Here is a 12366-nt window from a genome sequence, read left to right on the forward strand (position 1 = left end):
GTTTTTCAGCAGCCCTAAGGCAATTCTGATACTCTTTTGAGTTGCAAATGATGTGTGCGAATGTTTAAATGAAACAGAAATGTTCTAAGCAGATTAGGTCTTAGTATACTACATTAGATAATATTTACAACTTACACAGAGATATCCAAATTACTTCAGAGATATCCAAATTGCTGTATGTTAGCCAATTTGTATAAAACACTGTTTAAAAATCCAAAATCTGAATTGTGGTCATGTCCCTTTAAATATAATGACAGATGTCCTTAATGGTCGACAGAAAAATGTTACACTAAAAAATGTGATGAAAGAAAGAAATATTGAAATACTCTGTACGGGTGTATGAATGAATGAGAAATATTGATCTCCAGTGTCTGCCTCAGAGACAAGGTAAGAGTTCTGCTACTACTACTAGCCGAAGGAGATCTCAAGTGGCAGAGGGCCGTGTTTTTTGGCACTAAGGCTGAGGCTCTGGGCTCAATTCCCCACATGGGTGGGTGTGCAGTTTATACAGAATTTGTCTGTCTGCAGCACATGCATTCACTGCAAGATGATTTTCAATTTTTGCTATTCAGCTAGGTTCATTAATCAAACTGACCCAAAGGTACAATATCTGTTCAAGACTTCTGAAATCTAAATCCCTTAGCTTATGAAAATCTTAACCTCTTTTACTTTTCTTACAATTAGACAGTGATCATGTTCATTTTGTTTCACCCATTCCTTCTTTTAAAGTAGAGGTGCCTCCCACTGCTTGAGGATACCCTCTTACTCCTTTGGCTCCTAGACAAATGGACAATAGTTGGGAGCCCTGAAGGGATACTTTAATACAAGAGGAAAATCCAAATCTGTGTAATTGGTGATGACCTACTGGACAATTCAAGTTCAATAAGACAAGAGCTCATGGGATGGCAAAGAGAGATGGACACCCCTAAAAATATGTATCATCTCAAAAGGATGTGAGAGGATGAGATGAGGGTGGATTTTTTTTTATACATATACAAAGCCAATTGCTGAAGTGCATGCCAGATTATGTGCTTAAATTAAAGAGCCAAGATTTTTCTACCACTCATTGTCTGGACAGATGTTGATAACAAATGTATCAATCAAAAGCAAACAACAAATATTGCTAAAGAAACATTGGCATCTACAGCTATTGCAGTGGCTGACTCTGAGCTGGCTTCTTTGAGACTGCTGTGCCCCTGGAAGCCAAGTGAGTTTGATTAAATATGCTGGAGAAAAGCCTACCTATATGTTCTGATGAGGAAAGAAGCCTGCCTTAAATACCACTGCAGTTGTGTTGTAGCTGGGTCTGTCCCAGGATATTAGAGAGACTCTTCTTCAGGGTCATATAAGCTCAGAAGCTTGTCTCCCTGACTAACAGAAGTTGGTCCAGTGAAAGATATTACCTCACCCACCTTTTCTCGTTAAATGTCGTTGGTAGGTAGCTCTCCATATGTATTTAAAAACAAGGGCATTATGCCAGTGCAGTTTTGTTATGTGTTTAATGTTAGATAAACTCCACCTCCAATCAGCTGGGAGCTCTTCCCTGATGTCCTTCCTCTTTTATCTGCAGACAATGGAGCAGATTCACTCCTGCTGGCAAAGGGATGTGAAATGTCCTCCTTACAGACACAGGGGCTGTTGCACTGGATTGGAATCCTATTTCAGGGGGTGGGTGGCAGCTTTAAATTCTGACCAGAGCACCACATGGCAGGAGCCCACTGGTTGGGGTTGCCTGGAGATGCACTGAAGTATCTTTGCCAATATGCCTTCATCCTGACCTGTATCAGTTCCTTTCCAATTGTAGGGTCACCCCCACAGCTCTGTCAAAATCCCTCTATCCTGACCTGCTTTACTCCTAGTTATTTCGGAGAGCCCCCTTCTCACAACTCTGCCAGGGCACCTCAGTACTGCTCGCCAGCATCTCTTGTTTATCCCAGTCCTGGGCCACTCCAGTCATATAGAACTGAGTGTACTATCATACTGGTTGCCAGAGTATTATCTAAACAGGCTGTTATCCTCCCTTTTTTGCTTCTTGCACCTTTATGGCAAGCCCTCGAAAATGCAGATACTCCAACAAGCTTACTGCAGAGATTCCTCTACGTTCCTGGCTCACCTGGACTTGTTCAGTGTTAGCTTATTCCCCTACCTCCATTGCAAAGACATTCTAGCATGTCTTTGGACACTTGTTAAAGCAGACACTTAGTTCACATGAATCCTCAATGATTTGGTTTCTCTCTGGTTCTTCTGTCGAGCTCGAATTCTCCAGGCATTGTGCAAGCACTGGGGTCAGTGTACATGGGGAGGAACCTTCTTTAAGTGAGGAAAACAAGACCAAGCAAACCAAGAAGCATTTGCTGACTGCAATTTTATATTGAGATTTTAAAAGTAAATATTTCCTGTTACTAACAATCAAAATATAACAGATTGGACAAAATGGCAGAGTAGGTTTAGAAAGATGTAGCTATGGACAGGTATCTCTGTGTGAAGTAGATGCCTGGGGTGTCTATTTTCTAGCCTCACTGGTTCTTCTGCTGTCTTTTGCTTGTGCTATTTGAGATTTTTGGTTTTTCTTCTGCTTCTGCTGCTGCTGCATTGAAAAGATGCACTTTATGGCTGTCAAAGTCTTTAATCTAGTAAGGAAAATACAGAGAGGGTAAAGGGGGTTGAGTTGTCTTGTAGTTTGAGGGAAGGTATCTATAAATCAGATCCTAAATATTTCATATGGGAAAAATAAAGCCCTGTTAGGAAAAGCACAGTTCAGCAATATAAAGATATGATACCTATTAAAACAGCCTCCTCAGAAATGGGCTAACTCATTTAAATGCCCAAGACAGTCCTAATTATGTCTTATTTGACCTGACCCCACACTCCTACTCCACCCATTGGGGCTCTGATTAGAAAACAGGAGAGGACTAGATTAGTCTTAACTGTGGGGGTTGGAGCAAAGTGCAACAAACCAAACCAAAGCGGCAACATAAGGTTGAATTTAGCTCTCTGTTACACCAAAGAAACTCCTGTCAAATCAATTAGTCCCAACTGAGGAGAAGGACATTAGCGTGAACTAGGGATATGTATATTTGAGCCCACAGCATCCACATGGGGGAGTTACAGTGCAGCATTTTGGTGCATGCTGCTATTCACACCTTCACAGTCCAAACTGCAGGGCAGTGTAGACATGCCCTTAGAGCAGAATTCAGCCTCTATCTAAGGTCTCATTTTACGCTTTGATAGGTTCTTTGGGCTACATTCTGTCCTTTTTATGTATATTCATGGGCAGATTCCCATTGTGTCCAGTGGGAGATTCACAGGTATATGTCAGAGTGGAATCTGACCCACAGAAATTTAGAGTTGGGAGTGGCCTACTGTGTGATAATATTCACCTGTCCATCCAGAACCATTTTCTGGAGTGTACAGTCAATTGCTTTGTCTAGGCTAGTTCTAAACAACTTGAGGGATGGAGTTTCTATCCCAGGCATATTATCCTACAGCCTGAGACCTCACTGTGAAGATACTTTTACTAATAATCACCCTACATGTTATTTTTTCAGTTTCCTCCCACTGCTCCTCGTTAAATCCTATGGGCCACTCTAAACAATTTCTCGCCCTTACCAAGGATTATGATGATTGCAAAAAGTTCTACATATTTAGGGTGCCTAAAAGTTTAGACAGCACTCCTCTAAAACTTGAACTCTACAGATGAGGGGGATGTTTCTCTAGACACATCACTTAACTTATTAAGGGCTTCAGAGGCACAAAATCAGATTCCCTTCTCCCCCTTATTGTGGAAGTACTAAAAAACTGTGTCATTAATTTAAAAAGAATTAATTTGCAAGTGGCTTTCCACAAGACAATGCTATTTTATTCCTTTTAGAAAAGCATGTTTTTAAATTCCCCGGGAGTGAATGTCCAGTCTGTTGGTCAGTCCTATTTTAATACTGACTACAGTAACTTGACTGATGTAATCAGTGCTGACTCATCAGAACAAGAAAATCTAAGAGTCCAACATCTAAGAGGCGATGTCCTGGTCAGCTGAAGTACAGGACCAAGGGGCCTCCTCCACTTCTGCGCAGGCTCTCCTCCCCCACCCATAGCTCGGTAAATGCATCTCAGCATCATGGCACATAGCCCCACATATCCCCTGTTGCAATCTTCAGAACTCTACACCGGTCTGCCAGTGTGCCTCACACCTGACCTGTTTTACCCCTTGTTAACTCCACTGCTGGGCTTCTCCTAAGCAGAACATATCATTTATGCTAAATGCTGAGGCAGCTGAGTGATGGACAGGTATGGAAATTATGTTGAGACTGCAAATAAAACAAATTTTGGGTTGACTTGAATTTGGGCAATCATAGTTATGGAAGCCACTGATGGAAAATTAATTTGGAACACCAAGATAGCTTGTCAGAGCATTCAGCACCTTTGAAATAGTGGGAAAAACTTCATCAGCCATAACTGATCCCCACATCCACCCTGTCATCAGTACCAGCCATCACAATTCTAGGGTGCACATCATCATAGTATCTGAGATAATTCACTGGCCTAATGCACGAGATAATGTCTCACTCCACTGGTTAGTTCTAGTGATTATGGAACCTCCTACTATTTCACAACTAGAAGGGTTCTCCTTTAGGTAACATGGTTGAAGCCCATGTTTAGGTGCTGAAAGTACCATGAAATCAAAGAACCCAGTTCTTCATGCAACGCAACCCCATTGACTTCAATGAGAGCAAGTGAGGGCATAACTGAGCCCAGTGGCAGAATACAGCTTTGTCCTTCCAAAACTCTCATATGTATATGATGCCTCTCACAAGCAAATCTTCTACTGACTTGAGCTCAGTTCCATGGTCACTGTGCTAAAGTCAGCAGCTACCAAGAGGTATCACACGGTGGCATGAGATCCAAATGGAATCAGTGGGTGAAGGGTGAGGCAGAGGAGAGACCCCCATCTAGTCCCTCCTCAGTCCAAACAAGGAGTGTTTAAAAGTTCCTCTTCACTAACATAGGGGATGCAGGCACAAAAACAAATGACATGTTTTCCTGAGGATCTCTGTGCATCACCACATTCCCTACAGCACTTTTAAGGAAAGGTCAGATTACACAGAGTCACCTTTTCCATTAAACTCGCCACTCCCGCTGCAGCAAGTTGTCTCCTGAGTGGAGGGAGAGAAATGGCATCCTAAGCTAAAAAGACACCAATCCTTTCCTTAGCTTCTCTCTGCACCAATTTTAAAAAAAGATGTCGTTTACAATCAGGGTTAGAGAGGAGCTAGCAGAAAGCCCAGGAGGCCTGCAAAATAAGTCACTCCCATGCCTCTTTTTTCTCTAAAGACCAAACCCTTGATTTAAAAAAAGTTTTTAACCGAGGGCAGCTAATAGGGAACACCTGCAGATGTTTCAGCTAATTCCTGGCTTTTTCAGGGGCAGCCTTCCCTGGGACAGCCTTCCCTGGACTTACATCTTTAGCTTTGAGCGGGGAGTATCTTTCCCCTTGGGCACTAAAGAAGGCTCTTCACTAGTTGTCTCCACTGAATCTTGTTGGCTATTCAATTTGTCCTGGTCAGGGTCCTCCACAGGGATAGAACTGCAAAGACAAAAAGAATTGCATTCGGTAATGCCGATTAGCATTTCAAGAGCATCTGTTCAGCATTGCCAGTGGAGAGCCAGAACCACACGTCCAGACCTGAACACAGGAAGTCTAGGGCAAAGCCAGGAGCAGAATCCAGAGTCTGCTGCCTTGACCACAAGATCATCATCTTACATCCTGAAGAATGAGTTTTTATAACTGTTATTACCTAAGCCTAAACAGCCACTAAATATTGGATCTAAAATTATCTAGCCCTTTTCTGAATTCCATCAATAGCCAAATGGAGAAGGGCAACATGGTCTGGTAGACAGAACACTGGACTGGGAATCAGGAAAGCTGAATTTTATTCCCAGCTCTACCACTGACTAGCTGTGTGATCTCGGGCAAGTCACGTCACCTCTCTCTGACCCTGTTTCCCATCCTACCCTTTGTCTGTCTTGTGTATTTGGACTGTAAGCAATTTGGGACAGGGATTATGTCTTACTCTGTGTTTGTACTGCACTTACCACAATGGGACCTTGATCTCAGTTGGGGCCTGCAGATGCTACTGTCATATAAATGGTAGCAGTAAAATTCAGAGTTAGTGTGTCCACGTACACACCATTTACTCCAGCATTGTTCTTGTTGCACCCAGTTACACCAGTTCTGAATCTTGCCCACTCTCTATCTGGTTTCTATAAAAGTGAGGGAGATTAAATCTCTGCCAATTTGTTAAACAAAACTGGGCTTCACCATGGAAAATGGCAAAAATTTGCTGCGTGGAATCGAAAGGGAAAAAAGAAAGCTTTCGCCCAAGTTGATATGTTGCCTTGTTCCCAGTGAAGCAACATATTCACTGGTGGAAATGATCCAAAGTTTGTCCTGAATGCTCACAGAGCTGTAGGTGGAATCATGTCCCAGAATAAGCGAATGGTCTTTAAATGCGACATTATTTAAAATGAAAACAAACACACTGTTCCTTATAACCGCTCCTTGCAAGCTGGAACTAAAACCTTACCACCCATTTCGAATTCCCCCTAGACGCTCACAGTGGCTTGTGTGGGAGACACCATCGTTCTGTGGTGCCTGAAGATTTGGGTCCTATTCCCAGCTGTGCCACTATCTCACCGTATTAGCAAAGGTAAACCTCTCTGAACACCTGAAAAATGGAGACAATTATGTTTATTCGTCCTTGTAAATCACTTTCAGATCTGTGCTGATAAGGAGGGCTGCTTATAAGTGCTAGACTTTAGTTAATTTTTGCAGTGTGACTCATGAGAACTAAGCCAGGGCCAGTAGTTTGTGGTCCTAGGGTTACTGTGGTGGTGTGATAGATTTTAGGACGGGGTAGCTAGCACTGTTTATAGAAAAGAGAGCATTGGGGGGGGGGAGAGAGAATCACATGTAAGAATCAAAGAGAACAAAATGAGACAAAAGTCAAGTTTGGGGCTCATTAAGCTTAACAATTTCCCTTTAAAATGCATTTTTCCTAACTACTTCTTTATACCCTTGCTAGCCCCCAGATAAAGCACACGGCTTTACAAGAAACCGAATTTCCAGAGGGCTGCTAAAGGGTGAAGTGAATAGTGAAACTTCATTACACTAAATGGGGCTGATAGCTTTTGTGTAATGAAGTGATGAGCAGAGTCCATTATGAAATACACCTGTGATCGCATTCTCTTGTTAAGGGAGAATGCATACCTGCAATTCCCTTCTAATAGGTTCTTACTTTGCGTCGTTTATTTTTTCCTAGCTAAATTAATTCATAAGCCTGATTACTCACAATCCCAGCAGGTTCCTGATGTACAGTTTAGCACTAGTACTTGAAACAGACCATCTGGATCATAGGCATCAAACTTTGCCCAAGTAAAGACTGCACTGACAACTTCTCGTAGGCAGCACCCTGTATCAGCAATTAGGCTGGCTGCGTTACAGGACTTCATGGGTCTTAGCTCTGTTGTCCATGATCTGGACACTCGCTGTAGCTTACCCAAACCATTTGTAGCTAAACACAAATCATTAAAAAATTATATGCTATGGTAAATATGGACAGTCACAGACCCATGCACACGTGAACCCTCTTTATAGGGTGAAATCATCAGGAATTTTAAATGGGCACATAAGGGCCTAAAACAGTGGAAGTGATGTGTTTCTATTGGCTTGGGGAGGGAAGGGGAGCAAAGCAGCAGAGAACCTATTTGGGAAACAGTACACCCACTCTGCATGCTGGGAAGGTGATAGCCATGCTGTCTCCTTCCAGGGAAATGGAGCGGGGAGAAATGAATGAGAAATGGCAATGAATGAGAAATGGCCACGTGGTCCAAAGACAATATGGATCTACCTTATGGAGGGGACAGACGAGAACTGCACCCATGCCTATATAGAGTATAATCTTCACAGGGCAGGACATTTAGTCATTTGCCTCTCTAAAGTATCACGCACTCAGTATTAGACTCCCATAGCCTAACACCCAGCACTAGCCATCAGCGAGCTGGCTGGACACGTATACCAGGCCCTATGATCGACATTGGGATGACGATCCATCCCTTCAGCTCTGCTGTGCTTTAGCACATTTTCATGCTACTCCTTTAACTGGGGTTTGCTCACTTTTTCAGGACAGGGCTCACACAGAAGACTTACATGGCAGGCGGAGGTCTCATCCAGCTATAAGTAGATGTCTGCACACTACAATGCATTGAAATAAGTCAGGGCTTTCATTCTACTTTGCCACAAGTGGAGTTTCGCTATACCCAAGGTCACTGTGACCCATCTAGCTGAGGTTTTTCTAAGGCACCTTCCACTGTGGTATCATCTCAGCATGTATATAGACAGATTCTGGTGTATGGGGCAAGAGAGAGGGACTGCAGAGTTGCAACTGAAATTGATGAGGAACACATGTCAAAGGAGACTCTGTACCACATTTGGAGAGCTAGACGCTAGCAAAGTGCCCTCAGTATATAACATCATATCAATGGCCTCAGCTATGTAATACAATGGCAGTGCCAAGGGAGGCACATTCATTGAGCGGTGTCCCAATCAGCCTGCTTTATGAGATCCCTGGGAGGAAGATATTGAAAGTTTAGTCCCATTTTTCAGTGACCTGATATAGTTATCACATGCTGTTTTGCAGGATAGATTGTGGAAAATCACAGCTTGATGGAGGATCTCTGACATTAAGGGTGGAAATGCTTTGGGCTTTATTTTTCACTACTTGCCTCATTTTATCTTGGATTGTTCCTGATAAAACAAAATGAGATTTCTCGTTGAAGTATCCATAAAGGGACTTGCCGCTCAAGCAACAGAAATTGCTTCTATCCAAGGAGAGCCAGCCGTCCACAGGTGAGACCATGCCTTGGAGCTGCTGCCCTTTCCAATTAAGAGGTAACAGCTTCAATTTCCAGTGCTCCAGCTGCCGTGGCCTGTTATTTAGATACTGATGGTATCTTGGGCGTAGTGTAATGAGATGCTTAGCCATGGCGATTTCTGTCAACATGGGCACGGTTAAACTGAGTCCCAGGTTGGGGAAAATGTATTCACATAGGCTTTAGGGTTTTGCTGTTGTCTTCCTGTGCAACATGGGTGTAGGTGGGTATACGTCATGGATACCACCATAGAATAAAACCTTTAATTTCCCAGAAGAGCAATATTTTGTATTGCAACTGGCAGGTTTTTCATTATTCTTGTCAGAATTTTTATTAACATTAGTACTGGGTCTTTCCAGCTAACTGCACCGACTGTGTCAATGATCATATTGTGTGCGAGGGTGACTGTACCTCAGGAGATTTATGGGGATACTGCAAAAAGGAGGCTGATGGATCAGCAAGTCTGATACACATTTTAAATGGTCAGCTGTAACCCTGCTTTCAGAGCAGTGGGCAGAGGCTGCCCATTTGGCTCAGACAGGCACATTCTATATGACCTGTTTATTACCAATGCCAGAGTGTGGGGAGCAATTAGCAGTCTTTTACATCTTCTTTTTCTGTTCCTTCTAACAATGTCCACACTATTCAGAAGTTGGAGGCACTGTGATTGAGAGGCGAAGACAAAGGACTGGGAGACAGGAGATCTAGGCTTTGTTCACAGATTTGCCCCTGACTGGGCTTGGGAAAGTCACTTGGTAATAGAACTGGTTGGAACTATTGGAGGAGGTTGGAGCAGAACTGTTTCAGTTCTGCTGAAAATTTTGACTTTTTGGCCAAAAATCAAAATCTTTCAGATGGAAAATGAAATATTCAGTGTGGAAATGCAGGGGCTGTGCCTCATGAGAGTTACAGTTTGGGTGTCCCATGCTCCCATTCTCCTCTATAGGCCAGGCTCCCTGATCCGACTACATTTCTCATGATGAATCACACCCTTTGCTCGAGGGAAGGCAGTACATCAGGTAAGGCCCATGGCCACAGTGCATCACAGAAGATGAAGTTTAGCTGAAGAGCCCAGCCCAGGAAGAAGAATGGGGACATGTTGCAACTAAACTCCATTCAGTTTTCAGCCAAAAACAACACACTTTTCAGTTTTGGGGTACCTGTTTGATGAAAAAAATCAGACATTTCCAGAGAAAGGTGACACTTCACCAAAAGGTTTATTCTGTCAAAAAACAAATTTTCCATCGAAAAACAGTTTTGACAGAACATTTTTGGCCAACCGTACTAAATCTCTTTACACTGCAGTTTCCCTGAAGAAGGGAGATGACACTTTCTTAGTGGAGTAAAGTGCTTTGAAAGCCATGAATGAAAAGCATCCTATAAAGTGTTATAAAGCTGAGGAAATCCTTCATGCCAGCATGGACTCTTGCCATCTGGTATTTGCCTGAGCAAGAAATTGCTCTGTGGTTACATACTATGGGAGAGGATTTCCTGTGGTTTTAAGCACTAAGATCAGTCAGAACTCAAGTTCTCTAAAGACCTGGATTCAGTTTTCAGTGGGCTGTGCTTTTCAGGGAATATTCCCACAAAATTAATGCTTGAAGTAACATCATTCTCAGGATTCTCCTGTATGGTGCTTTGAAAGTTTCCTCCAGAACACTGAAGAATGGAAGCAACAGTAAAGAAATGCAATACGAAAATGAATGTCAGAAGAAAAGAAAAGCTGGGATCAAATCAACATTGGCTTTATCCAAGAGCCTTTACAAAGCAGAAGTTGTTTTGGTTTGATTTTGGGGGATGTCAGAAAGTTGGGGAATGTATATGGAGGGCTATTCGAACTTCCAGCAACAGGAATAAAGCTCCAAATGACCCACCTATGGACATGGTTTGCAGTCAGTCTTCTTTGTTCCCTCCATTACTCGCTTTAATTTGAAAGCATTTTAACTATTAGCAAAGTTCCAGCCTATGTCACTGCACTCAATTATTCACAGCAATGGACAGAGACATTGACGGACTGCACAAGCATTAATGCAGTTTAGGACTGGGAGCGACTGGCTCTTTGATAATTTATTACAGCCGATTATGCAGACCAGCAAAAACTCAGGGACTTTACTTACGATAAATGTGCAATGCATAATCCATCACTACCTGAAACATTAACTGGATAACCCAGTTCCTTAGTCTCTGTGGGGTTTAAGGCACCTGTGTTTGCCCGAGACACAGTCTTGTATTGTTTTCTGCATACCCTGTCCTGGGATAAATTTCACTGTAGGTGCATTCAATGCAATAGCAACACTATTGCAATATTCTTAGTGCTAATAAAAACTAATAGGAATAGCACTGAGAAACAGCAGGGACCTCAGACTCTTAAAGCAGCTGAGCAAATCTTATGACTTCTGCATATTTTGCTGCTGTCATGCTGAGCCTTTAAAATAATTACTACTAAATGGCCAGTACTCTAGGAAGCGCGATTCTGTCTTAGATTGTCTATTTGTCTTATGACAAAGCCATGATGTATTCACCTTCTTCTTACTCCCACTCTCTGACTTGTTTCAACAAGACAAATATTGATCGCTTGCTATGACTTCTTAGGAATCCAAGCAGGTGGGGTGGGATATGGACCTGTCTTGAAACGTTTCATAAACATTCCACTACCTTTGACCTTTCCTGAAAACTCAGTGCCAGAGATTTGTCTCACTGTCCTTCAGACTGATAGGTTTTCCTTTTTTTTGCCACTTTCTAGCATTCCTTTTCTATGTTGAATGCATCCTATTACACAAGCCTTTGGCTTATTTTCTTGCCCACACCCCAGGCAGTTCACAATGGCACGCCCAGAAGAGAACACAGCTGTGGTGCTTTCCTGTTACTGGCTGAACTTGGTAGCATGGTTCTGTTTTCTTGTTTGTTTTGTAAAAACACACCACCACTGACCTGTGTTAAATCCTTGGGAGACTCCAGCCATTGACTGCAGCCCTTGTTCTTGTCTTGTCTATGACAAGCCATGTTCTAATTATTGGGTTCATGTACAACTTGATGGCCCTGACCTCTCCCCTTCTGCATGGTCCCACATCTCCAATTACTCCCACTACCAAGTCAACTTCAGCAAAACTGGAACTGAACTCCTCCACTGTCTCCTTTCTTCATCACCAGATGTGCCATCCTCCATCCCATTACCCATGTTTGGAAGGGCACTGCTATCAGATTTAGCCCTGTTCATATCACTCGCACCTCTAGGCTGTCACCAAACCCTATTCGTTCTTCCACCGCAGCATCTAGCCAATCTGTGCTTTCTTCTCCAGTCTGACAGCTAAAAGACTCGCCATTGGCTGAGCCCTCTTCCCTGTCTCACCTGCGTCTGCTGTAGTCTCTACACCATGCTGCAGATCAGGTGTCCACAGCTGAGGCAGGAGGGAAAATTTTGCCTTACATGTCTACATTTTC

General features: G+C 42.9%; 1 protein-coding gene across 1 annotated transcript in view; it reads right to left on the reverse strand.

Moving 5' to 3' along the window:
• Positions 1 to 2503: 2503 nt before the first annotated feature.
• C7H3orf20 (chromosome 7 C3orf20 homolog) overlaps positions 2504 to 12366 on the reverse strand; it is a 49703-nt gene continuing 39840 nt past the window's right edge. The window contains exons 15-16 of the mRNA XM_073354737.1: positions 5456 to 5581; positions 2504 to 2630 (exon numbers count right to left, since the gene is read on the reverse strand). Coding sequence (XP_073210838.1) covers positions 2504 to 2630; positions 5456 to 5581 — 253 coding nt within the window. The remainder of the gene's footprint in view (positions 2631 to 5455; positions 5582 to 12366) is intronic.

Source organism: Lepidochelys kempii, chromosome 7, assembly GCF_965140285.1.
Source record: "Lepidochelys kempii isolate rLepKem1 chromosome 7, rLepKem1.hap1, whole genome shotgun sequence".
NCBI classification, from domain to species: Eukaryota; Metazoa; Chordata; order Testudines; family Cheloniidae; genus Lepidochelys; species Lepidochelys kempii.